Source organism: Chlorocebus sabaeus, chromosome 5, assembly GCF_047675955.1.
Source record: "Chlorocebus sabaeus isolate Y175 chromosome 5, mChlSab1.0.hap1, whole genome shotgun sequence".
Lineage (NCBI taxonomy): Eukaryota > Metazoa > Chordata > Mammalia > Primates > Cercopithecidae > Chlorocebus > Chlorocebus sabaeus.
Window position 1 is genome coordinate 27,930,961 of NC_132908.1, and position 13,724 is coordinate 27,944,684.

Below are 13,724 nucleotides of genomic sequence, written 5' to 3' on the forward strand. Positions count from 1 at the left end.
GGGACGATGGCACACCTTGGCTCTTAGAGCTTTCCCTGCCTCTTGTCTCAGTGTCATTCTCCAGCTTAGAACCCACCTGTGGCTCCCTGTCACCCTCACAACAAACGCCCACCATCGCAGTCCTGTTGGACATATGGACTTGAACTGGGCCCACTGACTGCACCAACCACTTCCCTGAACTGTGTCCCTTCCTTGTCGCAGCAACCTCTGAAGGAAGCGCTGTTCTTCACCCCACTGTACAGTTTGGGAAATGGAAGCCCACACAGGGCGAGTGACTTGCCTGAGGCCCCCCAAAGCCTGGAGGTGGCAGAGTTGGGATTTAGATCCTCACAGCTCACATCCTCAGCTCTGGGCTCAGTGACCATGACAGTCTGTGGCCTGGCATTCCAGCCTTCCTTGACATTCAAGCCCTCCTTGATACCCCGCCCCATCCCTCCTTTGCAGCTCCACCCGTGCCTCTTCTCTCCTCAGAATTCAGGCTTTCACCCAGGCTGGCTAGGTGGAACCCTGCCTCTGCTCCCTACCACATGGTAGTTGTGGTGCCTTGAATATGTTTCTCAACCTCTCTGGGCCTAATTTTTTTTTTTTTTTTAAATGGAGTCTCGCTTTGTTGCCCAGGCTGGATGGAGTGCAGTGGCACGATCTCAGCTCACTGCAAGCTCCACCTCCCGGGTTCACGCCGTCATCCTGCCTCAGCCGCCCGAGTAGCTGGGACTACAGGTGCCTGCCACCATGCCCGGCTAATTTTTTGTATTTTTTTTTAGTAGAGATGGGGTTTCACCGTGTTAGCCAGGATGGTCTCGATCTCCTGACCTCATGATCCACCCGCTTCGGCCTCCAGAAGTGCTGGGATTACAGGTGTGAGCCAGCGCACCTGGCTTTTTTTTTTTTTTTTTTTTTTTTTGAGGCGGAGTCTGACACCCAGGCTGGAGTGGGATGCTGTGGTCTCAGCTCACTGCAACCTCCGCCTCCCTGGTTCAAGTGATTCTCCTGCCTCAGCCTGCCAAGTAGCTGGGACTACAGGCGTGTGCCACCACACCCAGCTAATTTTTGTATTTTTAGTAGAGACCGGGTTTCACTATGTTGACCAGGCTGGTCTTGAACTCCTTACCTCGTGATCCGCCCACCTTGGCCTCCCAAAGTGCTGGGATTAACAGGCGTGAGCCATCACGCCCGCCTGCCTTATTTTCTTTACCGTAGAAAGAAGATGATAATGGTAATGTTGACCTCCTAGGGCTGGCATGAGGTTCACTGCTTAATGCATGGGACAGTGCCTGGCACACAGTGAACCCTGAATAATGGCTGGTTAGTGGTGCTGAAGTCACTGTGATCAGCATGACTCTGGTTATGATGATGAGTTCCTGTGGCCTGGGGTTTCCAGAGCTCTCCGTTTTGTCTCTCGTGGGCCTGGACGCAGGTTCTTCCCCATCTGGAACACACACCCTCCTCCCCCTCCCCTTGCTGAAGTAACTGCTGCTTTCCTTGGAGTCTCAGGTCAGGCATTGTTCCCCCAGGAGGCTCCCCCACCCAGTCCTTGAGGTGACTCTTACCATGCCACCTGTCGCCTCAGTTACTGTGGACTGTCCTTGTCTCTCTGACTGTATGGCAGGAACCTGTCATCTTTGCCTCCTCCATGCCCAGTGGAAGCCAGACACTCAGCCCTCAGTGACTCTTGGTTGCCCCTCTGAGGTTTAACCCTAGTGTCCTGGTTGCACAAGAGCAGGGGGACTGATGAGCTCTAGCCAAGGAAGGGTACGGGAGACTTCCTGGAAGAGGAGGCACTGGAGCCGAGTCACGAAGGCTCTGGGTTGGCATTTCTGGCAGAGGCACAGCATGTGCCACAACATGTTGGCATTAGACAGCACTGTGTCTGTAGGTGGGCAAGTAAGTGTGTGGCCTGGCACTTGTGCAGTATGATACAGAAACACAGTTGGGGGCCTGTGGGTGCCCCCAGGGAAAGGGGCTTCCTTTCAGCTGTGGACCGTGGAAGGGAAGTGGCTTCAAGGAAGTGGTGACAGTTGTGGCGGGGTCACAGTGGGCAGAGAGAGGTTTTGGATGTGGCAGATGTCACCGATTTTCTTGCTCACTGAAAGAGCAAAGGGGCAGGACCTAGGGGCAGAAGCTGGGTCGCGCGTGAGTTGGTTTTTTTCCTTTTCATGTTTTGAATTGGAGAGATTTGCAGATGTTTATTAGTTGAGAGGAAGGAATCAGGAGAGGGAGAGGCTAGAATGCCAGAAAAGCAGGGTGAGGGTAGGAGGGAACAGGAGAGCGGGTGGCAGAGAGGTGAAGGTGTTTGGACTAAAGCCTTGGTGTCTGTGCCCTCAGCCTTCTCTAAAAAAAACGTCACACCAGGGCTGGGCCCGGTGGCTCACGCCTGTAATCCCAGCACTTTGGGAGGCTGAGGCAGGAGAATTGCTTGAGCCCAGGGGTTCAAGACCAGCTTGGGCAATATAGTGAGAACCCCATCTCTATTTAAAAAGAAAAAATTAGCTAAGCATACCTGTGGTCCCAGCTACATGGGAGGCTGAGGCAGGGGGATCACTTGAGCCCAGGAGTTTGAGGCTGCAGCGAGCTATGATTGCACCACTGCACTCTAGCCTGGGTGACAGAGTGAGACTTTGTCTCAAAAAAATAATAAAACGACACACTGGGCCTCTGGAGTAGGCCTGGCATTTTTCAGTGACACAAAAGTATGGCTTAATCCCTCTGAGTTTTGGAAAGGAAGTCTTCTCCATTGGGTGCTTTTTCTAACACTTCTCTGATACTTATCTCCCTGTTTAACAAAAGTAGTCTTCAGGTAGTAGCCTAAAGCAACGGCAACACCTGGCTAGGGTTTAATAACTCTGGTCTGGTTTTTTTGTGTTTATTTTATTTTATTTATTTATTTTTTGAGATGGAGTCTCGCTCTGTCGCCCAGGCTGGAGTGCAGTGGTGCAGTCTGGGTTCACTTGCAAGCTCCACCTCCCAGGTTCACGCCATTCTCCTGCCTCAGCCTCCCAAGTAGCTGGAACTACAGGCGCCCACCATCATGCCCGGCTAATTTTTTTTTTGTATTTTTAGTAGAGACAGGGTTTCACTGTGTTAGCCAGGATGGTCTCGAGCTCCTGACCTTGTGATCCACCTGTCTCGGCCTCTCAAAGTGCTGGGATTACAGGCGTGAGCCACCAAGCCCAGCCTTTTGTGTTTATTTTCAAGATTAACATATTTATGGGAAAGAATACTGGTTTTAAGTGCAAAGAGGAGATGATTCAAAGATAAATCATGTTATGCAGATAAGTGAACAGCAAATACTGGAGCTTGGGAATCACTGCCCCAGCCCAGGGCTTCTGCAAGGAAAAGCCTTTCAGAGTCATGAGGGCAGGGAGGGAAGCAAGAGACAGCTTCCCTTGGGAGGCCAAGGGAAGGATCGCCTGAGCTCAGGAGTTCGAGACCAGCCTGCCCAACATGGAAAAACCCCATCTCTACTAAAAATACAAAAAATTAGCCAGGCGCAGTGGCGCATGCCTGTAATCCCAGCTACTCTGGAGGCTGAGGCAGGAGAATCGCTTGAAATCGGGAGGCGGTGGTTTCAGTGAGCCAAGATCACACTATTGCACTCCAGCCTGGGCAATAAGAGCGAAACTCCGTCTCAAAAAAAAAAAAAAGGTGTGGTGGCATATGCCTGTGGTCCCATCTGCTCAGGAGGCTGAGGTGGGAGGATGGCTTGAGCCCAGGAGTTTGAGGTTGCAGTGAGCTATGATCGCAGCATTGCACCCCAGCCTGGGAGACTAAGCAAGACGCTGTCTCAAGGGGAAAAAAAAAAAAAGCTACCTGGGCCTGCTTCTGACATAGTCCATTGAGTCTTGGAGGTATTTCCAGACTTGCCTTTGAGAACTACTGAACGAGAAGAGAGTTCTCAAACTGAGTCCAGAGGAACTTCAGTGTACTACAGTGTTATTAGATTACCTTGGGAGAGGTTGGGAAGGGTTCCTGGGGAAGTAAGTTTGAGAAGCCCTTCTCCAATTCACTGCATGTTTTTGTTTGTTGTTTTTTTTGTTATTTTTGAGATGGAGTCTCGCACAGTCGCCCAGGCTGGAGTGCAGTGGCGCGATCTTGGCTTGCTGCAACCTCCACCTCCTGGGTTCAAGTGATTCTCCTGCCTCAGCCTCCCGAGTAGCTAGGATTACAGGCGCCCGCCACCACACCCGGCTAATTTTTTGTACTTTTAGTAGAGACGGGGTTTCACTATTTTGGCCAGGCTGTTCTCGAACTCCTGTCCTCGTGATCCACCCACTTTGGCCTCCCAAAGTGCTGGGATTACAGGTGTGAGCCACTGCACCCAGCCCACTGCATGTTAGATAGTCTGTCGAGGCCTGTGGAGTGCTGGGGTTAGGAAACCTGTTTAATGTTGTTCAGGCCTCATTCAGTAGCTTCAATATTTGGGACCTAAAAGGCCTTCCATAATCAGAGAATAAATGAAATGCTGTAGATGAGGAGGTAGGGGAGAGTGGTCAGTGGAAGCTTTTAAGTAATTACTAGCTTGATTCATTCATTACAAATGCACAGCTGGGTGCAGTAGCTCATGCTTGTAATCCCAGTGTTTTGGGAGGCCAAGGCAGGAGGATCACTTGAGGCCAGGAGTTCAAGACGAGCCTGGGCGACATAGTGAGACCCTGTGTTTGCAAAAAAATTGTTTAAAAATTAGCCAGAGGCCGGGCGCGGTGGCTCAAGCCTGTAATCCCAGCACTTTGGGAGGCCGAGACGGGCGGATCACGAGGTCAGGAGATCGAGACCATCCTGGCTAACACGGTGAAACCCCGTCTCTACTAAAAAATACAAAAAAATTAGCCGGGCGTGGTGGCAGGCACCTGTAGTCCCAGCTACTTGGGAGGCTGAGGCAGGAGAATGGCGTGAACCCGGGAGGCGGAGCTTGCAGTGAGCCGGGATCGCGCCACTGCACTCCAGCCTGGGTGACAGAGCGAGACTCCGTCTCAAAAAAAATAAAATAAAATAAAATAAAAATTAGCCAGGTGTAGTGACATGTGCCTGTGGTCCCAGCTACTCAGGAGGCTGAAGTGGGAGGATTGCTTGAGCCCAGTAGGTTGAGGCTGCAGTGAGCCACGATAGTGTCCAGCCTGGGTGACAGAGTGAGACCCTGTCTCAAAAAAATTTTTTTTCAAAAAGTGGAAAAGGCAAATCTGCCCTTGTGGAATTTACATTCTAGTTGGAGGAACACAGTAATGTAATGGGAAGATATTAGGACTGTAAGTCCAGCTGCGGGCAGCTGACTGTCAAGATGGGGCAGGTGTGGATCAGAGGCAGAGATGAGTAAAGAAGGCAAGGACCCAAGAGCGCTGGAACTCAGTTAGGAATCGAGAAGCCCAAGGGTGGCTGGAGACGACTGGATAACACCAGTCCCCTTGGCCTGACATCAGGCAGCATGTGTGGCATTTGTGTATGTGTTGGGCAGCATGCTTTCTATGCTGGGAGGCCCACAGCTGGAATGAGCCGGTGTGTCCTGACAGCTGCCCTGTGGCCAAGCAGAGTGGGGGGCTATTGCCTTTGATCATAAACGAGGCTTCTGAGGCTCAGGGAGAGGAGCAGACTTGCCCAGGGTCTCATTTCCAGTTAGTGATGGAGTTGGGTTCCAGTCCCAGTGTTCTTGGCCGAGGCCAGGTGCTTCTTGCCACCCTGTTGTCTGTGTGGCCAGAAGAGAGCTGAGGTACACCCTTGGAGCTGGAGCTGGGGAGCCTGGGAACTGTGGGCTGCTGAGAACTGAGGGCTGAGGTCTCTGTCTCCCCCCTGTGGCCGCTAGGTGCTATGACAAGCGTCTGTGGCCTCGAATGGACCTGAGCCGGCGGAAGTCACTGACCCCGCCCATGCTCAGTGGTGTAGTTCGCCGCCAGCCCCGTGCCCTGGACCTCAGCTGGACAGGTGTCTCCAAGAAGCAGCTCATGTGGCTTCTGAACCGACTACAAGGTAGGGTGTGTGGTGTGGAGGACAGGGTGGTGACAGGGACAGGCCTGGGATGGAGTCCTCACGGCACCCGCTTCCTGACTGCCCCCTATCCCCGAAGGCCTGCAGGAGCTGGTGCTCTCTGGCTGCTCCTGGCTCTCCGTCTCTGCCCTGGGCTCAGCCCCACTGCCAGCCCTGCGGCTCCTGGACCTTCGCTGGATCGAGGATGTTAAAGACTCCCAGCTCCGGGAGCTGCTGCTGCCTCCACCAGACACCAAACCAGGTGCAGCCTCTGTTTGCTTTTCTGGAGGATGGGCTGGGCAAGGGTAGGGTAGGAGGCCTCTCAGGTCTCTTCTGACTCATGCTGGATGGTAAAGTATTTGAAGAAAGGAAAGAACACATGAGTTTGAATAGGAAGGCCCTGGTTGGGCATTATTCATTCACCCACCTGCTGTGTACTTTGAGCCTTGAAAGGGACAGGGTTTTCCCAGGGAGCATGAGACCCAACAGTTTGGTGGAGCAGGAGGCCCATATTGGCAGAGGGGGATGCTGGAAGCAGAGGCCATCTCTCTTCATCTACTTAAATCTCATCATCCTTTAGGCCTGGGTATAAATGCCACTCCTCCAAGAAGCTCTCCCTGATCCCACCCCACACTGAGCTCAGAGTCCCTGTCAGCTTTGAGAGCAGCCCACCAGCATAATACTGGGCAATTGTGGAGTGCCTTGATGCACATCTGTGCCCTCCTGCCAGGGTCTGCAGCTCCCTGAGGGCAAGCACTGGCTGGTGCCCCAGTGCCTGCTTTGCAGATAGCTGTTGAATGAATAACTTGAATGAGCAGGCAATCAGGATTGGAGAAGTCTAGTTTGAGGAAAGATTTTCAAAAGGAGATTTGCAGGCCCCTGAAATAAGATAATCCTTTTGTTTGTTTGTTTGTGTTTGTGTTTTTTGAGACCATCTGGCTCTATCACCCAGGCTGGAGTGCAGTGGCGAGATCTCAGCTCACTGCAATTTATGCCTCCTGGGTTCAAATGATCCTCCCTACCTCAGTCTCCTAAGTAGCTGGGCCTACAGTCGTGTGTCACCACGACTGGCTAATTTTTTTTTTTTTTGAAAGAGTCTCGCTCTGTCACCCAGGCTGGAGTGCAGTGGTGCAATCTCGGCTCACTGCAACCTCCGCCTCCCGGGTTCACGCCATTCTCCTGCCTCCACTACCACGCCTGGATAATTTTTTGTATTTTGTTTAGTAGAGACGGGGTTTCACCATGTTAGCCAGGATGGTCTCGATCTCCTGATCTCGTGATCCGCCCGTCTCGGCCTCCCAAAGTGCTGGGATTACAGGTGTGAGCCACTGCGCCTGGCCCCCTAAACCTGGCTAATTTTTTTATAATTCTTATGGAAACAGGGTTTCATTGTGTTGCCCAGGCTGGTCTCGAACTCCTTGTCTCAAGTGATCTGCCTACCTCTGCCTTCCAAAGTGTTGGATTATAGGCGTGAGCCACCACGCCCAGCCAGAAGAATCTTTTCTTTTGGAGTTCTTTCACCCCTCTCTTTCATAGTTCCCTTCCTCCCACCCCACCCCCTCCACAGCAGCCCTGGAAGGGGAGAATAGAGAAGCAACTAGGATTCTTCCCACATTCTAGATGAGGCACTGGAGGCCCTAAGGGATTGACTGCTGCAGGTCACCCAGTCAGGCAAGAGCACTCAGCCATTGTCCACTCTTACTGGAACCGGACTGAGTTGGAGAGCTATGGGTAGGGGGTGAGGTGGGCATTGGGAATGGTGCATCCTGGGAGGTGGGAAGGTGCTGACTGGTCCATTTCCTCCTGCTAGAATTCAGATCAGTTCAGTCCTTTATCAGGAGCTCACGAAGGTGGGCCTTTTTTTTTTTTTTTTTTTTTTCAGTTTTATTATTATTTTCTTAACTTTTAAGTTCAGGGGTATATGTGCAGGTTTGTTACATGGGTAAACTTGTGTCATGGGGGTTTGTTGTACCGATTATTTCATCACCCAGGTATTAAGTCTATTTACCGTTAATTATTTCTCCTGATCCTCTCCCTCCTCCCTCCAAAAGGCTCCAGGGTGTGTTATTCCCATGGATGTGTCCATGTGTTCTCATCATTTAGCTCCCACCTTTAAGTGAGAACATGAAATTTCTGTTCCTGCATTAGTTTGCCAAGGATAATGGCCTCCAACTCCATCTATGTTCCTGTAAAGGACATAATCTCATTCTTTTTTATGGCTGCATAGTATTGTGAACAGTGCCATACACCTTCCAACTCTTGCCCAGCTTAAATGCCACCACCTCAGTGAAATCCTCACTGATGCCCAGTCCTTCCTGCCCAAGCCAGAAATGACTTCTCTTTCCTCTGCTTTCCTCTATGGGCCTTTCCTCCTTGGGCCTTTAGCTATGGCCCAAGGTTGAGGGCATCTGTAAAGGTATCCCCTTTCCAGGCCCTTGGCTCCTCAAAGACAGGAGGTGGGGTTACAATTTAGGACTTGCAAAGTCAAGTGCCCATTGAGTTGACCTGGGAGGTAACAGAAGTGATGCACTGGTGCAGGACATTAGGAGTGGCACCTAGCCGCCCAGCTCCCCACAGTCATCATCTGGTGGAAAGGAGTGCCTAGTGAGGCCACATCTTACGATTCTTCAAGGAAAAGCTCAGTATATAAATTTATTTATAAAAATGTCTTTTTTGTAGTGTTAGTCATTAAGGACATTTTTAGCATTCTGTAGACTCCATAAAACACGTTTGGAGGGCAGCCTCATGGTTCGTGCCATCTGATCTATTAATAGTTTATCTTAGGGATAGGCTGGTGCCTGGGAGGCAGACAACATTGTGGTAAGAGTTCAGATTCAGCATCACCGGGCCTGGGTTTCCTGGCCGTAAACAGGAATGATGATCAGAGATCTTGTCTCCCAAGGCTGTGGTTCTTAAAGTATGGTCTGGGGACCAGCAGCATCCACAACACTGGAGAACTTGTTAAAAAAAAAAGTAAACCCTGGGCCAGGCGTGGTGGCTCACACTTGTAATCCCAGCACTTTGGGAGGCCGAGGTGGGCAGATCACTTGAGGTCAGGAGTTCGAGACCAGCCTGGCCAACATGGTGAAACCCTGTCTCTACTAAAAAAAATAGAAAAATTAGCCGGGCATGGTGGCACATTCTTTTAATCCCAACTACTTGGGAGGCTGAGGCAGGAGATTGCTTGAACCTGGGAGGTGGAAGTTGCAGTGAGCCGAGATTGCACCACTGTACTCCAGCCTGGGTGACAGAGCAAGACTCCATCTCAAAAAAAAAAAAAAGTAAACTCTGGTCAGGCGCAGTGGCTCAGGCCTGTAATCCCAGCACTTTGGGAGGCCAAGATGGGAGGATCAAGGCTACAGTGAGTTACAGAGAGGTTGAGGCTGCAGTAAGCTGTGATTGTACCACTGCACTCCAGCCTGGGCGACAGAGCAAGACCCTGTCTCAAAAACAAATGAACCTGTAGACCTGCCTAAACTCTGGGGATGGGACAAGCAATCCCTTTTTTTTTTTTTTTTTTTGAGATGGAGTCTTGATCTGTCGCCCAGGCTAGAGTATAGTGGCGCAATCTCGGCTCACTACAACCTCTGCCTCCCGGGTTCAGGCGATTGATTCTCCTGTCTCAGCCTCCTGAGTAGCTGGGATTACAGGCATGCACCACCACGCCCAACTGATTTTTTTTGTATTTTTAGTAGAGACGGGGTTTCACCATGTTGGCCAGGCTGGTCTCGAACTCCTGACCTGATGATCCGCCTGCCTCAGCCTCCCAAAGTGCTGGGATTACAGGCGTGAGCCACCGCGCCCAGCTGGGACCAGCAATCCCTTTTAACCAGCCCTTCCAGGTGACTTTGAAGCCTCTCTAGTTTGAGAGCCATTGGCATAAAATAAATGTAGACTATATTCTTTGGATGCCAAGATGAAGGGTGTGAACACTTGGATCCTACAGATTGGGGAGCAGGGAGCCTCTGAGCTCAGACCTGAAAACCAGGGACAGAGGGACATGAGGCAGGCAGAGTCTCTCAGGCAGGGCCACCTGTGGAATGTGGCCCAGGTGTTCAGGGGTAAGGGAGAGGAGTTAGCAGCTGAGACCTTATAGGAACTGGGATGTTCTACCAAGGAGGCTAGACCTCTTTGAGGCACCCTCAGAGAGTTTTAGAGAAGGGATGCTGTCCCATTTGTATTTGAGATCAGCTTTCTGGATGCCAGAAAGAAGAGCAGAGAAGTGTAGCAGGTGAGGAGGCTGGGCCAGGAGTTCAGGCACCAGTTGTGTTGACCCCGAGTGGTGACCAGGGAGAAAAGAGAGGCTCCTGATGGGGACTTACTGACCATGGAGGGGAGGGAAGTGGGAGAAGGGCCCGGATGGTAGGTCCATCAGGGATGTCATGTGTCTGATGAATGAATGAACGAAAATAAATTGAACACCTACTGTGTCTCAGTTGCTGGGACTGTAGCAATGAATAGCAGACAAAAATTCCTGCCTTGGTAGTACTGACAGTCTTGTGGCAGGAGAGAAAGATTAATAAGAAAAATGTATATATGGCCGGGCGCAGTGGCTCATGTGTGTAATCCCAGAACTTTGGGAGGCTGAGGTGGGTGGATCATGAGGTCAGGAGTTCGAGACTAGCCTGGCCAATGTGGTGAAACGCTGTCTGTACTAAAAATACAAAAATTAGCCAGGCATGGTGGTGTGCGCCTGTAATCCCAGCTACTCGGGAGGCTGAGGCACGAGAATTGCTTGAACCCGGGAGGCGGAGGTTGCAGTGACCCAAGATCACACCACGGCACACCAGAGCAAGACTCTGTCTCGGGGGGTAAAAAAGAAAAGGAAAACGTATATATGTCAGAAAAATGCATATAATATGTCAAATGGTGAGAAAAGAGGAAAAAATGATGCAAGGAAGTGGTAGGAATGTGGGGAATTACATTAGTTTTTGCATTACTATAAAGAAATACCTGAGGCTGGGTAATTTATAAAGAAAAGAGATTGAATTGGCTCAGGGTTCTGCTGTACAGGAAGCGTGGTGCCTGCATCTGCTCAACTTCTGGGGAGGCCTCAGGTAGCTTTTACTCTTGATGGAATGTGAAGGAGTCTGCATGTCACATGGCAAGACAGCTAGCAAGAGAGAGGAGGGGAGGTCCCCAGACTTATTTATTTATTTATTTATTTAGAGATGGAGTCTCGCTCTGTTGCCCAGGCTGCAGTGGCACAATCTTGGCTCACTGCAACCTCCACCTCCTGGGTTCAAGTGATTCTCCTGCCTCAGCCTCCTGAGTAGCTGGGATTACAGGCACCTGCCACCATGCCCGGCTAATTTTTGTATTTTTAGTAGAGGTGGGGTTTCACCATGTTGGCCAGGCTGGCCTTGAACTCCTGACCTTGTGATCCGCCCGCTTCGGCCTCCCAAAGTGCCGAGATTACAGGCATGAGCCACCACGCCTGGCAGAATATTGTAGTCTCAAATACAATAATCATGGAAGGCCTCCGATGAGGTGATGTGAGGAGTGGACAGATGAGGTCAGGTCATGAGGGTGTTTTTGAGAAGAGCAAGCCGCAGAGTGCAACAGGTCACTCACTCATGTGGGAAGCAGGTGGAGGGGAGATGGTCTGGATACCTGGGCGCAGGGATGGGAGTGGCCAGGAGTGCTGACCTCTCATCTGGCTGCCCAGGGCAAACAGAGAGCCGTGGTCGGCTGCAGGGGGTGGCAGAACTGCGCCTGGCAGGTCTGGAGCTGACAGATGCCTCCCTGCGGCTCCTGCTGCGCCACGCACCCCAGCTGAGCGCCCTGGACCTGAGCCACTGCGCCCACGTCGGGGACCCCAGTGTTCATCTCCTCACGGCCCCCACGTCCCCACTCCGGGAGACCCTGGTGCACCTCAATCTTGCTGGTAAGCACAGTTCCCCATCCGTCCTGCCAGCCTGTGGGTCCCCACGGCCAGTGCCAACCCCTTGCTCACCTGCCTGGTCTCAGCTGCCACTGCCCCATCCCCAGGTTGCCACCGCCTAACGGACCACTGCCTCCCGCTGTTCCGCCGCTGCCCTCGTCTACGCCGCCTAGACCTGCGCTCTTGCCGCCAGCTCTCACCCGAAGCTTGTGCCCGGCTGGCAGCCGCCGGGCCCCCTGGCCCCTTCCGCTGCCCTGAGGAGAAGCTGCTTCTCAAGGACAGCTAGTTGGGCGCCCCCCACCCTCCCCCGGACTCGACAGGAGCCTGGACCTCCGGCTTCATTTCACCCCTGCTGGGAGGCCAGGTTCCCACCTCACCACCCCGGGATTCCTGAGTGTCAGTGACTTGGGATTCCCACCCAGGGACTCAAGCCAGCCACCCCCTTCTTTCCCCCCTGCACTGATATCTCTGGGGGTTTCTCCTTCCCATGTCCTCCCCCTGCTACCTGCTTCATTGTCCATCCCCTGGGGGGAGTGGGTCAGAGGTACTGGAGGGTGCTGAGCCGAAGGGACGGTGGGAGGGGGGTTATGGTTCAAGTGTTGGGGGGGAGAATGGGGAAAGGACACACAGAGGATATGGGAGCCAGGGCCTGGGGGAGGTGGAAGGGGCGGGGGGCGGGGCAGACAGCAGACCACCAAGGGTTCAGGGAACAAAGACCAGTTACTTCGATTGGGGGGTGGGGGGGCCACAAAAGGAAAACTGGAGGAGCAATTGGGTATCCAGGTGTCAGAGGTAGGGGAGCCAGGGGCAAGCCGGGGCTGAGCTGGAGGTGGGGATGAGAGCAGGTGTGGGGACAGCAATACCCCCTTGGGGGTCACCTCTCTGCTTCCCCCCTCCCCAGGCTTCAGTTCCTTCCCCCGACCCTGACTCCTTGAACGTCACTGAAAACGGCAGCTATTGTAAGGAGTGGGGGCCGCGGGCAGCCGCTCTTCAGCTCGCGGCCCAGGGGAGTGGCGAGGGGCGCCCCAACCCCTGCCCGCCTCTCCGCACAATACTTGAACATTCATCTGTACTGAAGTGTTACTTGAACCGGGGGAACCTCGGACCTGGGGGAGCCGGAGTGTGAGGGGGACTGGACCAGCTTGGACTTGAGACCTGAGACGGGGCCGGTGGGTGCCCATTTGGGACTGCGCCACCCCCAGGCTCGTTCTTGTTTTACTGTATTGAGCGGCGGCACCCGCCGGACCTGCATTATGGCTGGGGGCGCAAGCCCAAGGATGGGGACTATGGGACTCCTCCAGCCTGGCTCTTCCCACTCTTTCATCGTCACGGAAACTTGTATCCCATTTGCCCAGGGAACTGCCACTCCTGGTTGCCATGGAAATAGCAGCCAACGGACACCTCCCGATGCCAGTGCTAAGGCTGGAAATGGCCCCTCTTAGTTGCCATGGGAACCTAGTAACAGACTCTGCTGGCCCTCCTTCCCGCCCTTTCTTCCAGCGCGGGGTGGGGCTTCGGAGCCCGGGGGAGGAGCCGGGTCAGGTCCCGCCCCTTCACGCAGGCCTCCGGGGGGCCGGGGCTTACCATGTAGGGGAGGGGAGATCTATCCACATACCTCAGGTAACAGGGAGGTGCGCGGGTGGGGGGAGGGCTGGGCGGACCAAAGGCCGGAGGGGAGGGGCCTGGGGATAGCGAGAGGCTTGAGGATGGGGCCGCTTGAGGGAGGGAGGAGGCAGCCCGGCAAGGGGCAAGAGGGGGACCCAGCCGGGCTGGGCCCCTGGGCCCCGGGTCTGTACAATACGGTTTGCTATAAAATTCAAAATCTTCCAGCCGGGACTGCGGAGTTTGTGTGTGTGTGTGCAGGGTCCCTACCTACAGATGAGTG

The 13,724-nt window shown here is 53.1% G+C and overlaps 1 protein-coding gene across 2 annotated transcripts in view; it reads left to right on the plus strand.

Moving 5' to 3' along the window:
- Nucleotides 1-13,724, plus strand: part of FBXL19 (F-box and leucine rich repeat protein 19) — a 30,595-nt gene that overhangs the window by 12,361 nt on the left and 4,510 nt on the right. For both annotated transcript variants that reach the window (XM_007990359.3, XM_007990369.3), the window contains exons 8-11: nt 5,795-5,958; nt 6,056-6,217; nt 11,624-11,842; nt 11,947-13,459. In XM_007990359.3, the coding sequence (XP_007988550.1) occupies nt 5,795-5,958; nt 6,056-6,217; nt 11,624-11,842; nt 11,947-12,125 (724 nt within the window). In that variant the 3' untranslated portion in view covers nt 12,126-13,459. The remainder of the gene's footprint in view (nt 1-5,794; nt 5,959-6,055; nt 6,218-11,623; nt 11,843-11,946; nt 13,460-13,724) is intronic.